Source organism: Hibiscus syriacus, unplaced genomic scaffold, assembly GCF_006381635.1.
Source record: "Hibiscus syriacus cultivar Baekdansim isolate YM2019G1 unplaced genomic scaffold, ASM638163v2 tig00110429_pilon, whole genome shotgun sequence".
In the NCBI taxonomy this organism is placed as follows: domain Eukaryota; kingdom Viridiplantae; phylum Streptophyta; class Magnoliopsida; order Malvales; family Malvaceae; genus Hibiscus; species Hibiscus syriacus.
The window spans coordinates 3,660,921-3,682,511 of record NW_024062733.1 but is presented as its reverse complement, the minus strand read 5'-3'; the positions used below and the strand labels follow the sequence as shown (position 1 = coordinate 3,682,511).

The 21,591-nt window shown below is 32.0% G+C and overlaps 1 protein-coding gene across 3 annotated transcripts; it reads left to right on the top strand.

Moving 5' to 3' along the window:
- The first annotated feature begins 8,831 nt into the window (after nt 1-8,831).
- Nucleotides 8,832-11,616, top strand: LOC120124788 (cell number regulator 6-like). 3 transcript variants are annotated; one of them, XM_039143364.1, is made up of 5 exons: nt 8,832-8,930; nt 9,022-9,123; nt 10,035-10,149; nt 10,399-10,664; nt 11,192-11,616. In XM_039143364.1, the coding sequence occupies exons 2-5, from the start codon at nt 9,022-9,024 to the stop codon at nt 11,408-11,410; spliced, it is 702 nt and encodes a 233-aa protein (XP_038999295.1). In that variant the 5' UTR covers nt 8,832-8,930; the 3' UTR covers nt 11,411-11,616. The 3 variants fall into 3 exon arrangements, with proteins under 3 accessions (XP_038999295.1, XP_038999292.1, XP_038999293.1); XM_039143361.1 differs by having other exon boundaries at nt 8,852-8,933; XM_039143362.1 differs by having other exon boundaries at nt 8,864-8,926; nt 9,013-9,123.
- Nucleotides 11,617-21,591: the final 9,975 nt, after the last annotated feature.

The following is a 21,591-nucleotide window of genomic DNA, read 5'->3' as shown; positions in this document are numbered from 1 at the left end:
AATTTTCACCTAAAAAGGCATACTTCAAGTGTTCCAATAACTGCTTTAATTCTACCTCAGGTGCATGCAAAACAGAAGGTAAAATTTTAGTTTTAGAGGAAAGTAAAAATAAATCAGAATTGATTGAATAAATATTTGCAAACTCCCTTTTTTCCTCTTTGTGGAAAAGTTCAAGATCACTGGAAAGATTATAAGAAAAATTATATTCAATATATTCATCAATTAGAGGATCTAGAATATCAACAAAATTAATTCTTTCAACTCGATCCGGGTATTTTATTGCTTTGTAAACATCAAATTCAATGATCTCACCATCAACTTCCATTGTCAGTATACCACTTCTAACACCAATCTTTGTATGTGCGGTGCTTATGAAGGGTCAGCCTAAGAGTACTTCAGAATAAGTATCCAACCTATCATGTTCCATGTCAATGACATAGAAATCTGTAGGGAAAAAATAATACATTTTACCTTCACTATGACATTTTCCATCATTCCCACTGGATAGATCATGGACCAATCAACCCAGCTGTATGGTTACTCCCATTTCCTTTAAAGGCTCGTTAGTAATCATTTTATAAATAGAAAATGACATAACATTAATTGAAGCTCCTAAGTCACACATTGCACGTTTAATTTTAAAATTACCTATTTTACAAGTATGGCGAACATACCTTGATCCTTCATTTTTTGTGGGAGTTTTCGTTGAAAAATTACGGAAACATGTTCTTCTAAATTTATCTTTTATGCCCAATTAATTTCCTCTTTGTAGTGCAAAGCTCCTTTAAAAATCGAGCATACCTCGGTACTTGTCGAATTACTTCAAGAAGAGGTATGTTAACTTGAACTTTTCGATGCACCTCTAAGATCTCCCTTTCTTCAGCTCTTTTATCACGCTTTAACAATCTTGATGGGAAGGGTGGTGCGATTTCATGAGAAGAAGAAGGAGGATGTACTACAGATGTACTTTGTATTTATGGAGGTGGCGTTTCTTCTTGTTCTTCCTAATGTGCGGCTTTTTCTTCTGGAGCTTCAGGTGAGATGACTGTTCCACTTTGGAGTGTGATGACACTAACATTATTTCTTGGATTTAACTCTATTTGAGAAGGTAATCTTCCTTGTGATTCCAATTTCCCCACAGTTTGAGTAGTCAGCTCACTTGTTTATCCAACTCTTGAAAATGTGTTTCGGTTCGGCTTTGGAATTTTTCCTGGGATGCAATCACCTTTTTTTGGGATGTAATAAAATTTTCTTGTAAAATTGCTAACTTTTCTATGATTTTCTCCAATGATGGCTTTTGCGTTTGCTGTTGATAAGGAGGTCTTAGTTGATAAACCGACCTTTGATTCGGCGCATAAATGAAATTTGGGTGGTCTCACCATCCCGGATTATAAGTATTGCTATACGGGTTGTATGGTCTCTATAGAGGACCTGGAAAGTTTCCTACATCATTGATTTCTTCATTTCCTCATTCTTGTATCATCGGGCAGTAGTCTGTCAGACGGTCTAGCTTCGTGCATATCCCATATGCTCTTGTTACCCCAGATTTTCCTGCAACAAGAGAATTAACTACTTCAATTAATTTATCTAATTTATTTTTAATGGAAAAGGTATTTATCTCGTGAACCCGTCAGCTGGGTTTACTTGAAAACTATTGAGAGTTGGCGGCCATGGTTGAAATTAACTCTCTCGTTGTTGTTGTGGTCATGTTAACTAATACTCCTCCGCTAACAGCATCTACCATTTTCATCTCCATAGGTAAAACACCTTCATAAAAGTATTGAAGTAACGTTTTCTCACTTAATCTGTGTTGCAGACAACTTACGTAAAGTTTTTTTAAATCGTTCCCAATAGTCATAAAGACTTTCTTCAGTCTTTTGCTTAATGGATAGAATGCTACTTCGTAAGTCGCTTACTTTAGCCGCTGGGAAGAACCTATCAAGAAAATTTTGACTCATGTCAACCCATTAATTAACTGAATTTGGAGGTAAATAAAATAATCAATCTTTAGCCAAGCCAGCTAAAGAGAAAGGGGAAGATCTCAATTTAATTTGATCTTCGATAACTCCATGTGGTTTCATGCTAGTGCAAACCACGTGGAATTCCAATAAGTGGAAAGTGTGAAGAAGATGAATAAGTCTCTTCTTTAATTGAAATGGAGTCCCACCATTAGGAAAAGTGATGCATAATAGCGTCTGAGTGACAGGAGCTGCGGCTAGCTCTCGGATCGTTTGTTCTTCTTCTGCCATCGAGATTTGATATTCATTATATGTGTCTGTTTCATATTTTGTCTCCGGATTTGATTTCGTTTCTGAACTATGCTCTTCTTGTCTTTTCCTTTTTTTCTCAAAGCGTTTGTGCGTGGATTCTTCGTGCTCGTGCTTCGATCTCTGGGTCAAGATATACTAATTCTCTCGGGTTTATTCTGGCCATAAATCAAAAAAAAGAAAAATAAATCAGTAGTTACCATTAGTCCCTGGCAACGACGCCAATTTAACACATAACGTTTTCGCGTCAAAATAATTCCTTAATCCCAAAAGAAATATAAATAAAATATAGCAAGTGGAAAGTAAGGGTCGATCCCACAAAGACTATGCAGTTTCTAATTTAATTATCTTTTTTTTAATAGTAGAGTTTGGATAAGGATGAAATTTAAGATTAAAAATAAAAAAATATATATAAAAATAAAGGTGAGAAAAGAATAAGATAAAATAGGGGGATTTTGAAAGACTGTTTGAAAATAAGATAAAAACAAATAATAAAAAAATAATAAATAGAATAAAATAATAATTTTAGTTTGAATAGAAGACTTATTGTGAAAAGTAGCATCAGGCTTTCAACTTTGACTCAGTTTCCTCGGATCATCAAAATATATCTTTACTTCAGGATTCACGTCTGTTACTTGTCTACAAGGATAAATCCTTGTGACTATGCTTTGTATACCGAATACCCAAGTGCAATCTTTAATATCAGTTTGTGAATTGATCTAAGCAACAACAATGTTGTAGATCTAAAAATGTTGAGGCTCGAAAAGCTGCAGACTCGGATTATGTTGTTTCAACAATAACTGATTATGAAAATTGTTTTGATTTTGAAAATAAGCCTAGAAAACATAGAGAGATATCCCAAGCGATTTAAGTGCCTTACAATTCTCATGTTTGGAATTGAGTCATCGCTTTAGCCTTCGACTTTAAAGAAAATTAGCTAAGCATGACAAAATTCATACTTAGCATATTTGAAAAACTTAAAAAATTAAAAAAAAATGAGAACTTCAAAAAGAAAAAAAAAAGATAGAATTTAATAAAAATAGAAAGAAGAAGAATAAATTCTCAGTTGTTGAGAGATATGTTTCTAGGCTTACACTGAGTGGGTATTTATAGCCTTCAAAATCCTAAAAACAAGGTAAAAATAATCCTAAAATAAATAAATAAATCCTAATGAAAATACTTAAAACTATTTAAACTAAAATGCTAAAAATAAAGATAAGATAAAATATAATATTTAAAACAATATCCTAAAACATGAGTTTAATTCAAATCCAAATTGCAGAAACGTGCGGCTGATCCATTCGTTCTTCTAGAAGCACTGATTGGACCTTCTAGAAGGTGATGATGTCATCCTCACGTCAGATGCGTCATGCCTAAAGTCATGCCCACTAATCCATCTTTGATTCCGAAAATTAAAAAAAAAACTACAAAATTCTGTCATTTTAGTGCAATTTCCAGAATCTAGCGTTCTGCATAGAAAATGAATCAAAATGAACAAATAAGACACAAAAACCAATGATTAAGGAGAAATTTAAACGAAAAATAATAACCAAATTATGCACCTATAGTACGTAGTACCAATACTATTCTTACAGTATCGATACTATATGAACAGTTCTGATACTGTTCATGTGGTACCAATACCAAATGTAAGAGAAGTATCAATACTCTCTAGGTAGTATCAATACTACCAGATGTTTTCCAAATAGCTCAAATTCTAGGATGCAAAATAGGTATCGATGCCCAAGGGGGTACCGATACTACTTTACACAATAGTATCGATACCATGAAGTAAGTATCAATAATGGTCAAGCCTAACGGTATTTAACGACTAGTTTATTTCAATATTATAAAGGTATTACCGATACTCATTAAAGGAGTATCGATACTCCCTGCCTTGGGTAATTTTATTTTGTAGAAAATTAATCCCCAACACCTCCACAACATCCCCAACGACTAGAAACGACCACAAACTCATTCCAACATATAAAAACAAGTTGAAGACACATGAAGAAGGTTGACCAACACCTATCCAAGCATTCATACACAAGAGAAAAGTTTTTCAATCTTTTTTTTTCTTTCTCTGGTAAATATTTTTATTTTGAGCTTAATTGTATATCCTTAGGTTTTGCTTTTGTGAGCTTAAATCTTGTAAACACCTTTCTTTTAAGAGGTTTTCTTGTTTACATCTTATTCCTTTTGTAAAGGGGATTGGTTCTAGCTTAGCCTTTGAAAAGCTATGGAGTTGTAAATGTTATCTCTTTATCCTGCAAAAAGAAAGAACAAATTAGTGAATTTGTTAGAAAATCCTTAGTGAGGAGCTAAGGTAGTGGATGTAGACTTGGTTGAGAAGTCGAACCACTATAAATCATTGTGTAAATTTTCTTATCTCTTTTTTACTCCATACCCAAATTTTTCAAAAAGTCAATTCACCCCCTCTTGGCAATGACTTGGTTGATCAATTGAGCTTTATTGAAAATCCCAACAGAGTACCCTTTAGTGAAATAAATAAAAATGATAACTTTTAAAATTAATCAGGATGGTAGAAAAGGAAATATTCTCATATTTAGACTTATCAGAAATGGGTCTTTCGACTCTATTTGGAGGTTTAGGTTCGATATTTCTAAATATGCGAGCATTCTCTATCTTAAAGGACCGGTAATCCTATTAATAAAATTTTTTCTTGTTTTACAACTTTAGGTAAATAAATACCATGAATGAGGAATTCTTTGTTTCCTTCTAGGTAATCATCATTCTACCTTATATTAGGTAGTGATTCTCTTTCGGTTCGAAATGTTGGAATGTCAATTAAAAGTTTCGATGAAGAGATTAGTGATCGATCGATTTAATTAGAAATGAAAAAGATTTCATTCTTCCTCATATAAGGTGGTTAACTTTCCCTAGTTAAATGCTCGAATTGTTAATCTTTTCTCTTGGATTTTAATGTAATTATTTAACTAAATAGGGGATCATTAATTAAATTAAGTCTGAATCCATACGTTCCATTGCAAAGATAATAATTAATCGATTAGGTATCGATTTCCGAGCATTGTGGGGGTGTTAGCTCTTCTCCACACGTAATTAACTCCCAAACCTATTTTTCTAGAAAAGCAGACCAAAAAGTTATTTTAATAAATTAAGATTTTATTAAAACAACTAAACATTTTGGGTGATATAATTACACCCTAAATAAAGATTGGTGGCGAGTTTATCGAACCATATTTTTATTTTAAAACACAATTTTAATCGAAACAAAACCCATAAAATTAATCCTACGATTTTTCAGGATGTTGCGACACTTTCATAAAAAAAAAAATCAATTATCACTAGCCAATATGATTTTACTATTATTCCTTAAATATATTTTTCAATAGAATTAATTTTATATTAGAATAACAATAGAACTTAAATTCTCCTCCAATTTTCTATACCAAATAACAATAAGCAAACTATAAACTTAATCAACTTTCAATTTTTTACTTTTTGTATAAAAATCTATGCAATAATTAAATTCACCTATGATAAGTAAATGGATGAGTGTGTGATGCTCAATGAGAATCGATAGGCACCATTAACAAAGAGTACCATTAATTTAATTTATAAAAATTTAAAATTCTAAAGATCTCAACATATAATTAGTAATTAGTTAAAAATTAAAAGATAAATTATTTAAAATAAATGGTAAACTATACCAATAGGATTGGCAATGGGCCGGATTAGGATATGATCCAGTTAGACCCAGATCTAGATCCATTTTCACATATGAATTCAGACTCACCCCAGATACGCGGGTTTAGAAAACTGAGATTGGATCCAGGTCCAACGGATCTCACGAATCTGGGTCCAAAATGGCTCCAAAACGGATTTGTTAAAAAACGACCATTCGACTTATTTTTTAACGTAAGAAAACGAGCATTGACTAATTTCACATCACATCTCCAATGGAGGAAAGATTAATTTCAATACATCTAGTAACAGAATAAAAAACGAAAAACTAAAGTCTCAAAAAATTCCAACTCAATTACACAAAATGTCTTTTGAATAACAAAAACATTAAAAATGTAGATCTTGAAACATTTTATTGTGGCAAGCCGAGTTTAAAACATATAATAGCTTAACCCTATAAGAACTCAGGCGTCTCTCTATATAAAATGTTTATATATATATATTAAAACCTATTATGTCATTTATATATATTTTAAAACAAAACGTGGGTTTTTATATAAACGGGTAAACGGGTCCATACCCAGTATCTGTGTCAGATTTGGTCTGGATCCTTCGGGTCCAAAATTTTAGGATCCAAACCCTATAAAATGGATATGGATATATGGATTCGGGTCGAGTCCAGGATCCGTTGCCATCCCTATATACCAATGACCATCGAACTATTGTCCTTTTTTTATTTTGACCACCATTTTTGAAATTTTGTCAATTAGGCCACTCAACTATTTAAATGCATTCAATTAAATCACTTGCCGTTAATATTTAACGGATAAACTGATGTGAAAGTTAAAATATTTGATATAATTATACATTTGGTCACTATTACTTATATATTCTATCAATTTGTTCCTAATTTTAATAAATTAAAATAAACTTAACTCTTAAATCAAATGACATCTGCCGAAGTTTGGTCGGTACCGCATCATAAATTAAAAATGACCACCACAATAATAACATCACTGAAAAAAAAAACCTCAATCAATCAAAATTATTATACATATAATTAATGTTTTCCGATAACAAAATTTGCACTAAATTATTACTTCATTTATATCAGTTTGATATTTCATTTATTCGTTTAATTGATTTAAATGTTTTCAAACTTAATTTAATATTTTAAAATTTAATTTAATCCAATTGAAATTACTATAATGAAAAAATGACCACATATATGCGCAAAGTCCCATGATTCCTACAAATATAACTAATTAGTTATAGTTCCTATTAATTGTTTTATAATATTTTGAATAAATTTATTGAAACAATTTTAGATTCTAAAATTAATATAAGTTACGTATTTCAATTAGGCACACAAAAGAAATCAAATAAGCTCTCATGGTAAGTTCTAATGACACATGACAACATTTGATTTGAGGGTTAAGTTTATTTTTATTTATTAAAATTAGGACCAAATATAGAATATATAAGTAACAATGATCAAATATGTAATTATACCAAATATTTTAACTGTCACATCAGCTTCTTTGTTAAATATTAACGACGAGTGACTTAATTGAATATATTTAAATAGTTGAGTGACATGATTGACAAAATTAAAAAAATGATGGTCAAAATGAAATGGAATAATCGTTAGGTGGTCATTGTTACAATTTACCCTTTATTTAAAAAATGACCTTTAAAGTTTTAACTAATTTATAATTATACATTGAGTCCTTTAGAATTTTAAATTTTTATAAATTAAATTAATGGTGTTCATCGTTAATAGCGCTCATCGATGCTCGTCGAGCGTTGTAGAATTTTTTTAAGTATATATATAAAGGAAATAAACAAAATTATGATAAAAATGTGTATCTAGAAATGAACAAAATTTGAATCAATTCAAAAAAAATATTATTTTTAAAAATTAAAGTTAATTTAATCTTGTTATGTATATTTTAAATAAAATTTGATAAGTAATTTGGTTTTTTAAGTTTAGTTTTTTTTATAAATTTAAATATCTAAAAAACTGATTAATAAATTGATGTAAGTATTATTTATGTCCTTAATAATTTTAAAAAAAATAAATATGATAATAACTCTTATGAAAAAAGAGAATTGTAACTATAAATGAAACACATTATTAATTTGGGTGATAAAGCACACAAATGTTTCCGACTATAAGGTACTCTTTTGTTAAGTCAATCGACTATTAAAAATTACAAAATGATTCTTTGACTATAAAGCGTTGCTTTGTCGAGTCCATCGACTATAAAAAATTACAAAATGGTCACCTAATATGTTCTAAACTTGTCATTTTCCAGTAAAAATTTGATGGTTTTCTAAACTGGACGTTAACATGATAACTGAGATGTGATAGTCGTTTGAGATTCTGAGATCATATTTTATCATATGACAATCAACAATTTAATGTTTAGCTCAAAATAATATCAATTTTTAATGAAAAAAGACGAGTTTGGAACATAATGAATAGTCGGGTGACCATTTTATAACTTTTGATAATTAAGGGACTCAACAAAGTAACGCTCTATAGTCGGAGGACCATTTTGTAATTTTTAATAGTTGAGGGACTTAATAAAATAGTACCCATAGTCGAGGGACTATTTGTGTACTTTATCCTATTAATTTATATTATCTTTAAATAAATTTAATTCACATCACAATTTTTAAAAAATAAAATCCACGTATTGCACAGATTTAAAACTAATTATAAATTGTATCCCATTAAATCCAGGTGGAAGCTGTCGTTTTGAGCCAAAACGTCAGTAAAAACGTGCTGGTTCGAACCCGGTTCTAAGCAAAGTCCACGGGCGAAGGTTAGGTCGGTCATATTAGACTATCGACGAAACCGTAGACACCGTAAAATTGGAGGATAAAATGAGGGAGTAGGAACTGTAGTTGACCCTTGAACCTCATTTCTTGTAATTCTCTTTGGAGATTGTAATATTCCCCGTCTCCCTCTAGATCTCCTACATTTCGGAGGTTTGTAAGACTCTCAAGACTCATCTATGTTCGCCTCCTCTTTCTTCTCAATTTCTTTTTATATGTTTTTGACTTATTACTTTTGGATCAGATGGCGGATGCGCAATCCAGATACGTTAAGCTGACTAAAGATCAGGATCCTTTACAGGATATCCAACCTGGTGAACTTAATCAGCCCATTGATGTTCCTCAGGTCTTTCTCTCTCCCAATTTTTTTATTCGTTTCTTGAATGCTCGCTTGAAATAAGAATGATAATATGTGACGATAGTGGGATAGATATTTCATTTAGGTTTGTAAAGGTTCGAAACCAGTCTGAAATTTGTAGCACGATATTGCTTGAAATCCACGAAATTTGCGCTCGATTTACCAGCTGTTGGAATCGGTTTTTTTTTTTGGAGGCCAGTCAGATCTATTTGGAGGATATTGAAATAAGAACTTTGCCAAATGTTTCTTGCTGTTTCCAGCAAGCATCATTTTTTTTTGTAGATCTTTTGCACTTAGATCTGGCTAATTGCTCAAATTAAGACAAATCTTACACAATTTTAGTGAATTAGGATCAAATAATTCTTTTAATGAGTATTAGCTTTTGTATTTGTGATGAGGATTTTCTCCCTTTTTTGTAACTGAGTGATGAGCTTCACGCACCAATTAGATGTCGGAGACCATTGGTAAAATAAACATGTTTTTTTTACAAAAAAAAATTAAAAAATTAAAATGCCATTTTTTGGCTTAAAAAATTATATTTTTTTCTATCTCCAAGTCTTTCACTCCAAACGGGCCACTACGCATTTACTAAATGTTTCTAGTTACAAATTGCAAAGATTTATCCCTTACTAAACTGAAACGAAAGGTTTGATTTTGATTCTTTCAATTGGTGATAGGCTTGGTCCTAAATTGAGTAATTACCCTTAGATCTTGTTCCTCTAGAAAATTATGAGCTCGGAAGGATTTAACAAAAAATAACAATGATAAATAGGCCTTTAATTTGTATAAATAAGTATGATCTACCTTAAGATTCTGTGCTGAAAAAAAAAATAAAAAGGAAAAATCCTAGCTGGGAGATGCACATTGGGGTATTCACTGATCTGTTCATTGTTTCTTAGTTGCATGTCCGAAAGTGCAACGAATGTGGACAGGCTTTACCTGAAAACTTTGAGCCACCCGCTGTTGAACCTTGGACTACTGGAATTTTTGGCTGTGCTGAAGATACAGAAAGTTGTAAGTTGAGATGTTTTTAATTTGTCAATCTCTTACTTTGCCCTTGTTATTTGTTAAGGAACTGTAAGTAATTTTACGGGAATGTTTACATGCTTGAATCAGTAACCAATTTTTGTCTGTCTGTCTAATTACTGACACTGACGGAAAAGCTTTGTAATAAAATGGTTTAGTATATAATACATCGGTGCTATTTATTATCTTCCACCAAAGCTTTTGATTTAAAAATTAGCATATTGACTTGCTCTGCAGGCTGGACTGGACTATTTTGCCCATGTGTTCTATTTGGGCGTAATATTGAGAGCTTGAGAGATGATACGCCTTGGACTACACCATGCATTTGTCATGCTATTTGTGTTGAAGGTGGCATGGCATTGGCAGTTGCAACAGCTGTCTTCCATGGTATTGACCCGAAGACATCTTTTCTCATTTGCGAGGGTTTGTTGTTTGCTTGGTGGATGTGTGGAATATATACCGGTCTTGCTCGGCAATCCTTACAGAAAAAGTATCATCTCAAGGTAGTATCTAACCACTTGGCTTGTATGCACTTATTATTAATGCAACACAAACACAGCCCTCTAAGTATTTAGTATCAAGCTCAAGTAGTTGCAAAGTGGTATAATATTTTATCAAATAAGCATGTGTTCTATCACAAAATAAAGTATTAGTTGGGCCAGCCAAACATAATTTTTATGACAGACGAATTAGTTTATATCCATGGAAGTAAATTTGTAAAAGAAAGAAGTTTTCATAAAGTTCAATTTTAATTTAGTATTGATTAGGAATTATCCCTTGTCTCTTACCGCGATTAGCCAATTACCCATGCAGACTAGCTTGTTGTGTCTTTTGGGATGGAGCAAATAATTATCTTGATGATGTTGGTTCATATTTGAAAATCAAATTACTTTGAAATTCATGTCTAAAATTAAGGTTGCTTACCAATGTGCCTATTTATTTCTATACCAGTATCCGTTTGGAATTTTACCCAAAAACACCTGCTTAAGAGCTTAAGCTATGTACATTCTGACATGCATTTGAACTGCAGAATTCACCCTGTGATCCGTGCATGGTGCACTGCTGCATGCACTGGTGTGCGTTATGCCAGGAGCATAGAGAGATGAAGGGAAGGCTATCAGATAACTTTGTCATGCCGATGACTGTTGTCAACCCACCCCCTGTTCAAGAGATGAGCTCTTCCAATGAAAACCGTGATTCATCGCCACCCTTCGGGACTAGCACTAACTTGGAGATGCAACCTCTCTAAGCTCCGACATTCTTCCTACAAGAAAAAAGGCATATCGGTGAACGGTTTTTGTTTAAGAGGGATTTTATTGTCAGATTCATGTCTTGTTTCGATATAGAATTGGCTAGTCTTCGCAGAAGTACTCTGCCATACTCTTTGCATGCGGCCTATTAACCCTTCTGATCAACTAGTCTTCACAGAAGTACAAAAAATGGCATATTGGTGAGGCTTTTGATTAGCTATATAAACACACACACACATTAGGAGAAAATAAATCCACATGCACTCATAAAATATCGTCAAGTGTCTTTTCATTTATTTTTAATTTTTAATATATTTTAAAGACGCTTATTATAAATTTAAAGTGTTTCCAAAAAAAATTGTGAAATTAGTTTTTCGCTCATAGTGCATCTAATAATAATAGTCTATAAATGCGAACTTTATAATGCTGGAATCACTTTCAGAAATCTTGTGCATATTTTACAATCCACAGGATTCAAACATGGCAGTTTGCCAGTGAGATACTTAGGGGGTGTTTAGTTCAAGGATTGTGGAATTCCCATGGGATGGGAATCCCACATTCCCATGTTTGGTTGGTCGGGAATCTCATTTCCGGTAATATTTTATTACCAATAGTAGATTTTTTAGGGTATATTACCGGGAATATCATTACCTCCCTTTCCTTAGGTATTGTAACATTACCGGCGTTTTGGACTAAAATACCCTTAAATTTTTATTTTTTTTTCAAAAATATCCTTCTTCTGTCATTGAATAATAAAAATTCTACGAAGATTAAATTATAAATTTATCCTTAAATTATTTTAGATTTAAAAAAAATCTATAATTAAAATTTTATATGAAGTTTAGGGGTTAAATTTTTTTTTACCCTTTCATTAAACTTTTTTTATATTTTTAATTTTGTAATAAAAATTATAAATATTATGAATTTAATTTTTAAAGAAAATATATAAATATTTTACAATTTGTAATATTATACAAATATATAATAAGGACAATTTGGTTAAATATACGTTACAATAATCTTTTATTCCTTTAACCAAACATGGTAATCTTACATTCCTGCTAAACCAACCAAACACAAAATACAACATTCACAGTAATCTTATTCCCTGGTAATCTTTTATTCCCACTGGTAATCTTACATTCCGTGAACCAAACGCACCCTTAGGGGTTTCTTTAGTCACAAGGAAACTCATTGAAAATGACGGTGTGTTTCTTATTGAAAAGATCAAATCCAGGCTACATCACTGGTCGGGAAAGCACTTGAGTTACGCCGGCAGACTAGAACTTATCAAAGTTGTTCTCTTCAGTATTGCTAACTTCTGGTGCAGGCAGTTAATTCTACCTCAGGCTATTGTTAATAGGATTAAACAATTTTGCTCTAGATTTTTCTGGTAAGGTACTGATAAAGCCGCCACTAGAGCCAAAGTCAGTTGGCAGAAAATTTGCCTAGCGAAATCTGAAGGAGGACTCGGATTAAAAGATATTAAAACATGGAACAAAGCATGTATGATACAATTCATCAGGAACATTCTTGCGGGAGAGGGATCATTGTGGGTAGCTTGGATCAAAAGCTACGTTATTAAAGGTGCAGACTTTCTGTTAGTCGATGAATACCAAACTCCAGCTGGTGTATCAAGCGCTTACTTAAACTAAGGGCAGTTACAATCCCTGTTTTATCTACAGGAGCTACGAAGACAAAAGATTTCTGGAAAGAACTACGGGTAAAAGGAGAAAAAGTCTCATGGCACAAATTGATATGGTTTCCTCTACATGTCCCCAAGCATAGCATTATAACATGGATGGCTCTCCTGGATAGACTCCCAACTAGGGAGAGACTCTGAAGAATGAGAATCATTACCGATGTTTCCTGCATAATATGCAATGAAGCTACGGAGACTAGGGACCACCTATTTAGTGAATGCTCTATGGTAGTTTTATTATGGAAGGCTATTTTGAACCTCTCGGGCTTAAGCACCCCTACTTTACCTTGGAAGAGCATGATGGACAGGGCAGTTGGTGCTTGGAAAGGTAAGTCCCTCCTCACTACTATCTTGAAACTTGCTTGGTGCGCTTTAATCTATTCCCTATGGTCGAAAAGAAATAGAAGATTGTACCGAGAAAGCACAATAAGTGAGAATGAAATTCTGAGTTTAATTAAGTAGATTGTATGTATCCAATTAAGAGGAAGGAATATAAATAGAGTAGATAGTCTCAATACTTACCTTTGTAATAGTTGGGGTGTAAACCATTAAAACTTGGTTGTAAGTAGGTTGTCCATTATCCCAATGATGAGATTTTTTATGTAGCAAAATTTTGCACCTTGGGTAATAAAATTAAAATTATCAAAAAAATATTATATATATATATATATATATAAATTTAAAGTATTTCTTTTTTTAATAAAATTAATAGTTTGAGATAAATGAGAAATACTTTACAAGATAACTAATGCATGTTTAGAAGAGACAACGTGCTTTTAAGGCCTGAATGAATGGCGTAAATGTTGTGTTCAAATTTTGGGTTACGCCAATGATCACTTAAGTAGCAGATTATTTAGGCCTTGTGGTTGGGCCTTAAACGTAGTGATAAGTGGGGCAATGAATTCAGCGGTATTTATTTTGAAAACAATTCGCAAATCAATTTCCCGCTCTTTTGAGAAATTGAAAAGACCACAATTTTTTACTCCATTTCATTCCTAACTCCGGAAAGAGGAAACCTTCTTCAACCTCTCCAAATCTGCCACTCAACAACTCCGATTTGCAACCAAGGTAAATCTGGTTCATTCAATTTACATACGTAGTGTCATAACCATTTTTTGAAAAACAATTATTTATTATTTTAAAAAATAATTATGATTTTAATTTGGAAAAATCGGGTGATTTTGGATTGATTTGAAATAAGTTGAAAGAGAGTCACCATCGACCTTTGGGTTAGGTAGGTCGAATACCTAAAAATGTCTTTTTAAAACAATTTAAAAAAAATTGTTTTTTAAGATAAAAACTGGTCTACATTTACCAAAGATTGGATTAAAAACGGGTTCGGTAGTCGGTTACGTGTGAGGAAGGGTAAGCATCCCACAACGCCCAAAATTGGTACTCAAACGCTTTGTCGTAATGGGGAAATAATAAATCGAATATAAAGTTAAATTACGATCTATTTATTGAAATATAATTAATTTACTTCAAATTAATTAATTACAAAAAAAAAATTAACTCAAAAAGAAATCTTGAAATTAACAATCATCCATCGGGAAAGCTAATTCGACTATTCCTTGTCAGTAAAAGGATATTCCCTCATAATTGATTTTAAAAGATGCAAATCAAATATAAAAATGAAAATCAATCTCTTCATAAAATAAATTGCTATTTAGTAATATGCATTGCATCGTTCAACATTAAAAAAATAAAATAAAAAAGAATTACTTAACAAAATAAAATCAATTTTATTTCAAGTTCACATTTGTTCGAATATCGTATCGGATTGTACCACTTCAATCAAGTGGTACTTTCCACGCTCGTTCTACAAATTCATGTTCTTGAAACTATTCGGATAACATTAATAGTTAAAGAAATGGAAATAAATATAAATAAAATATACGAAATAAAACATGCACAATAAATAAAGTTAAACATATTTATTTACTTATGATATAAATAAATACATAACATAAAAATATGTACATACATGAAGGATTAACATAAATACAAATGAATATTACAATCACTAAATATAATGATTAAAAAAAGTAAATATTTAATTACAAGGACCAAAATAACAAAAATAAAAACTCAAAGGACCCAAAATAATATAAACAAGAATTTAAAGGACTGAAATAGTAAAAACATAAACTTAGGGACTAAAATAGATAAAACAAAAACTTAAAGGGTTAAAATAGAAAAAAATAATTCAAAGCCAAGAACAAAATATTACACAGTATATGTACTATAAATGTAAATAACCCAAAAATAATATTAGACTAAAATAAAATAACTATAAACATAAAGGACCAAACAATAATTAAACCAAATGTCTAAACAGTGACCAAAATAGAATATTTACAAATGTTAGAGACAAATTCGAACCTCACCAAAAATACATAACATACAAAATCAATGACTAAAATGAAACAAATACAAATATAGTGACCAATGTCAAACATAAACAAATATGATAAAATAAACAAACTAGGGACTTAAATATAAATTCTAAAATGTAAGTGCTCGAAATCAAAGAAAATGGAACTTCATTTAATGGTTCAGTAATAAGATTACAAGACCCTAGGGACTAAAAGTGTAGTTAACCCACACGAAGAAAACACACAGAAGGTCCCCTAGAACGACGTCGTTCTGTATTACGATCCATTTATTGAAATATAATTAATTTACTTCAAATTAATTAATTAGAGACAAAATTTTAACTCGAAAAGAAATCTTGAAATTAACAATCATCTATCGGGAAAGCTAATTCGACTATTCCTTATTAGTAAAAGGATATTCCCTCATAATTGATTTTAAAAGATGCGAATCAAATATAAAAATGAAAATCAATCGCTTCATAAAATAAATCGCTATTTAGTAATATGCATTGCATAGTTCAACATTAAAAAAATAAAATAAAAAATAATTACTTAACAAAATAAAATCAATTTTATTTCAAGTTCACATTTGTTCGAATATCATATCGGATTGTACCACTTCGATCAAGTGGTACTTTCCACGCCCGTTCTACAAATTCACGTTCTTGAAACTATTCGAATAACATTAATAGTTAAAGAAATGGAAATAAATATAAATAAAATATACGAAATAAAACATACACAACAAATAAAATTAAACATATTTATTTACTTATGATATAAATAAATACATAACATAAAAATATGTACATACATGAAGGATTAACATAAATACAAATGAATATTACAATCACTAAATATAATGATTAAAAAAAGTAAATATTTAATTACAAGGACCAAAATAACAAAAATAAAAACTCAAAGGACCCAAAATAATATAAACAAGAATTTAAAGGACTGAAATAGTAAAAATATAAACTTAGGGACTAAAATAGATAAAGAAAAAACTTAAAGGGTTAAAACAGAAAAAAAATAATTCAAAGCCAAGAACAAAATATTACACAGTATATGTACTATAAATGTAAATAACCCAAAAATAATATTAGACTAAAATAAAATAACTATAAACATAAAGGACCAAACAACAATTAAACCAAATGTGTAAATAATGACCAAAATAGAATATTTACAAATGTCAGAGACAAATTCGAACCTCAGCCAAAATACATAACATACAAAATCAATGACTAAAATGAAACAAATACAAATATAGTGGCCAATGTCAAACATAAACAAATATGATAAAATAAACAAACTAGGGACTTAAATATAAATTCTAAAATGTAAGTGCTCGAAATCAAAGAAAATGGAACTTCATTTAATGGTTCAATAATAAGATTACAAGACCCTATGGACTAAAAGTGTAATTAACCCACACGAAGAAAACACGCAAAAACACGTAGAAGGTCCCCTAGAACGACGTCATTCTGTATTATATATATATATATATATATATATATATATATATATATCTTTTTATAAGACCAAAACCTCATCCCTTCTCATTTATTTCCCTCCAGATCGAGAGAAACGAGAGAGAAGAAGAGATTCTCTGTACTTCCCCTCATCAGGGAATAAAAGGTCCCCACTGCCAGCAACAACCACGTCGGTGCACACGGCGACGCACGGCGGAACACAGTGGTCGGAGTGACCCAAACAACCCTAAAATAACCCTCTCGCCACCCTCAACCTAGATTTAGCCTCCCAATGACCTAAGAATCACCCTAGCCCACTAGATTAGGTCGTGTTCTAAGACCTTTAGAGGCAATTCAATGCTTAGGTTTCAGGCATTTTCAGGGTTTATACAAATCCATTCACTTATACCAAGTCGTTTCCACTATCAGAGGTAAATCATGTCATATTGTATCCGAATGGCATTTTCGACATTTTACCGTGATCAACATAGGTTCATAATAGTTAATATTTAATTTCTAGCCCAATCATATTTATTTATGCATTAACCAATACCTAACTTGTTTCATACAACATGCAATGGGTAGTAAAGTATTACCTCGGTTTATGAGCCACATCGATCGACCATTTAAACTCTATTCTATCGCCCTCAAACTTTAAGTCAACGACCCATAAAGTCTCAGATACATAGCAAACGAATTTACGTTTGAAACATAACTTAATCGAAAAACCAAATTGAATCTAAAGATAAAACACTGAAAAATGACTTACCGAGTTCAAATTTGGCAAAACAGACTTCAGATTCAGACTCAGGACATTGAAAAACATAAAATATGACTTTTCAAAAACTTTGACTTTTTTTTATCAAAGTCAACACTAGTCAAAGTCAAACTCAACTCTGGCCAAAGTCAACGGTCAGTTCAACAGTCAGCCAAAGTTAACGAGTTGACTCTGTTTGAGTTGACTTAGCAAGTTGACTCAGTGAGTTGATTCATTTTGACGAGTTTGGGTCAAACATACCCAATTCAGATCGGGTTGGGCCGATTCGGTCCACCTGGACCGACAGAAGTGCCCTACGCACACTGACAACGCATGACGGCGCATGCAGCGGTGATGGGGGTTATTGAGGATGATCCATTACTTCCTGTTCAAGTACTCACCAAAATCACCCAAAAACATATCAAAATCCAATTAAAACATAGTGACTCGGGTGGAAGAAAATGGTCAGATCACTTACTACGGTGGATGGTGAACGAGCGATGGTGGGGTGATAAATCTAGTTGTGGTTTGTTTTGAATACCATGAGGAGTTGAATGCCAACAGCAGTGAGTAGAATAGAGGGCTAGCATTGTCAAAATTCACGAAAAACAATGCGGTGGCTAGGGGTTTACTTCGAAGCTTCGTACGCTTATTCACGACTAACAGAAGCTAGGTCCAACAATCAGCTAAAGGGGTTTTGGTCGCACGATGACATCAAGCGTGGTGGTAAATGTGGTTCATCGGAGCTTTAACAGTGATGGGGGTTTTGGTTTTTAGGATTTTGGTTTGAAAAAGGCTCGATTTTGATTGGGGGTTTCCAATGTTTGATTCGAATCAGAATTAAAATAAAATTTTCATAATAAAATAAGTGGAATAATGCCTAGCCCAAATGGTAGGGGTATGACACCCCACTCCTAATGGCCCAGGTTCAAACTCTTGTAGCCTCAACTATTCATTTCATTTTTTCACTATTGACAGAAAATGGAGAATTTAATGACTAAGTCCCTTAACTTCTTTTATTTACTAAAATGGGCTGTAAATTTTGAAATTTTGCAATTTGGTCCCTAATTTCATTAAATTAATTTTTATTTCAAAATGGGGTTGTGACAGTTTTCACCTAGAGCATGAACAATATCGACACTGTTCATACAATATCGATACTATTAACTTGAAATACACTATTTTGCTTGGGAAACACCCCCAAACTCACCCAAAACTCTTATTCTAAGGTCTAAGTTGATTATTAAAGCTTATAGAAGTTATTAGGGGTCATTATACATCATTTTTACACTAGAATAACATCCATAACAACAAATCAATAACCCAAGCCCCCACATGCTTTTCCACCCCATACAAGCAAACACACTCATGTAGATGACATACAAGTAGTAAAGAAGAGTTATAGTATGTTACCTCAACTCTTAGCAATCCATAAATGTCTCTAGATTACCCAATAACCAACCTTTACTTGACCTAGCTCTTTAGGGGTTCTTGAACCACTCTTCTATCACCCAAAAGCCACCAAACGATTCCAACATGAGAAGGAAGATTACAAGTTGTTAAAACCAAAAAATCTTAAGAAAAACACAATAGAAATCATGAGATGAGCCTTTTAAGCTCAAACCCTCACAAAAACCCATGGGACCTCAAGAATACCCTTGAAGAAGATGGTGAGCTCTCCATAATGCTAAGGATCTTAAGATTATAAACCTTACCTCTGATTTTCAGATTAAAGAAAGTGATAGAGAAAGGTAGAAGCTTTTCTCTTGTTCATCCTTAAATAAAGAGAAATATAAGAAGAAATAATGAGAAACAAAAAGAGAAGAGGGAAAATAAAATAAAGTCTTTTGGCTCTCTGTAAACCCCACGTCCAATTATAGGAAAGAATCCCCACAATTCAACCATACTTTTCCCAAATGGGTAAATTACACTCTTGGTCCTCCTATATTCTTTCTAAGCATAAGAATCCATTTTTTATCTTTTACAAAGCTAATTTATTACCCGATTAAACTCAATTTTAACTAATGAACCACCATGCTATAATATATATTTAATAAATTCTTGGGTCAACAAAAAACTACAAGATCGATATTCGAGGCATTACATTGACATTTTTAATTATTATTTGATTTATTTTGATTACTTAAAGTATTTGAAATCAATAAATGCGAGGGTTATTCTTAATGTATTTTAAAAAACATTTGGGTAAGTTTTTGGAGATAAGTCAATGGGCCTTCTGGATTCGGCTTATTTCATTTAGGTCAGGAAAAGGGGTTATAAATATTACAGAGATATTTGGATAAACTCTTATTGTTGTTGATTTTGCAATTGAATTGGGTGAACTGGAAGGCTTGAAACTATGCATGTAGACTTCTCAGTTCGTCTTGAAAGTTGTGAACTTGTAGGGGGCTCTTATCGTAAAGTGCATGAATTATTGGTATGGCTGCTAGGGATATTGTAGACCTAACTAGTCGTAGGCACCCTGGTAAGCTTGGTAGTACACCAAATTATAAAAGATCGATTGTTGTTAGCCCGATACACCGAGCACAATATAGGAATTTTGGGAAGATGATGGATGTAACACCCCAAATTTCAGGCTAGTAGTTTCATGTTTACCCAAGAGTTAATCATGAAATTCATAAGTAAAGTCATTGGGCTTAATTAGGTTTGGATTTAGGCCCTATTATCCATAAAAATGGATTTTAAATTATAAAAAAACAATGAAGGAATAATTGTGTAATTACCCCATTTTACAAACATGGGGTTTTATATCTCATCATATTTCTCTTCTCTTCATTTTTTTCTTCTTCATTCCTCTTCGTAATCTTCTCTAAGTAGGCATAGCTCTAAGGTAAGGTCTTGAACCTTTTTCTTGTTTCATTTTCGTTCTTAATCCCCTTGCAACATAGTTTTGAAGAATCAAAGTCTTGGATTATCCCTAGCTAAAGAAAAATGGGGGGTTTTCATCCAAATCACCAAGGAGAAGAGTGTGGTTAAGAAAGAATCTCAATTTCGGGATTCAAACATCAAGGTAGTGTATTTCTAATTCTTTGGAGTATTAAGCTTTCATAAATTTAGAGATTTTGCTAAGATTTGGTGATTTGAGCATTTTAGGGTTTATTTTTTATTTCTCAAGTAAATCATGTTTTAGGTGTTAATAACACGTTTTTATGATACTTTAAGACCCTAAATAACTTAATACATCTTTAAAAAGATTTAAAAACCAAATCAAGTCATTTGGGATGATTTTTTTAGTGATTCTTGAGCCTAAATAAACTATTTCAGGGTTTGAATATTGATATTAGGATAAACAATATCGATACTAGTTAAATTGGGGCTAAAATTAGGGATTTCATAAGGGAGTATCGATACTACCAAGGAGAGTATCAATACTTTCCTACAGTATCAATATTATGGGTGACAGTATCGATCCCGAGGTTCTATTTTCCCAATAAAATGTATCTTTTGTACCAATACTCATAGGTGTAACGATACTACAAGTAGAGTATTGATATTACTCACTTTAAATGGTTATATTTGACCCGTTTAAGGCTCGTAAGAGCTAAATACGATCAGTAATAGTAAGAATTAGTCCGTGAGGGATATAAATGACCAAGCATACCTAGAACACTCGTAAGAGCATGTTACATCAGGTGTAACCATATTAAGCATAATACGTCGAAGTTTCTTCAATCAAGGACGTATATAGATAGTTAGGACCAAGGATCGTTATAGGAAATATCCGATAAGCGTTACAATCTTTATGTCATATTCAGTGGCAGTGAAAAACATGAGCTTCGAGAATGTCAGTGAACCCAAGAAGATTAAGCCATCATTTTAAGTTCAAGAGGTTCTTAAGGGAAGTACGATA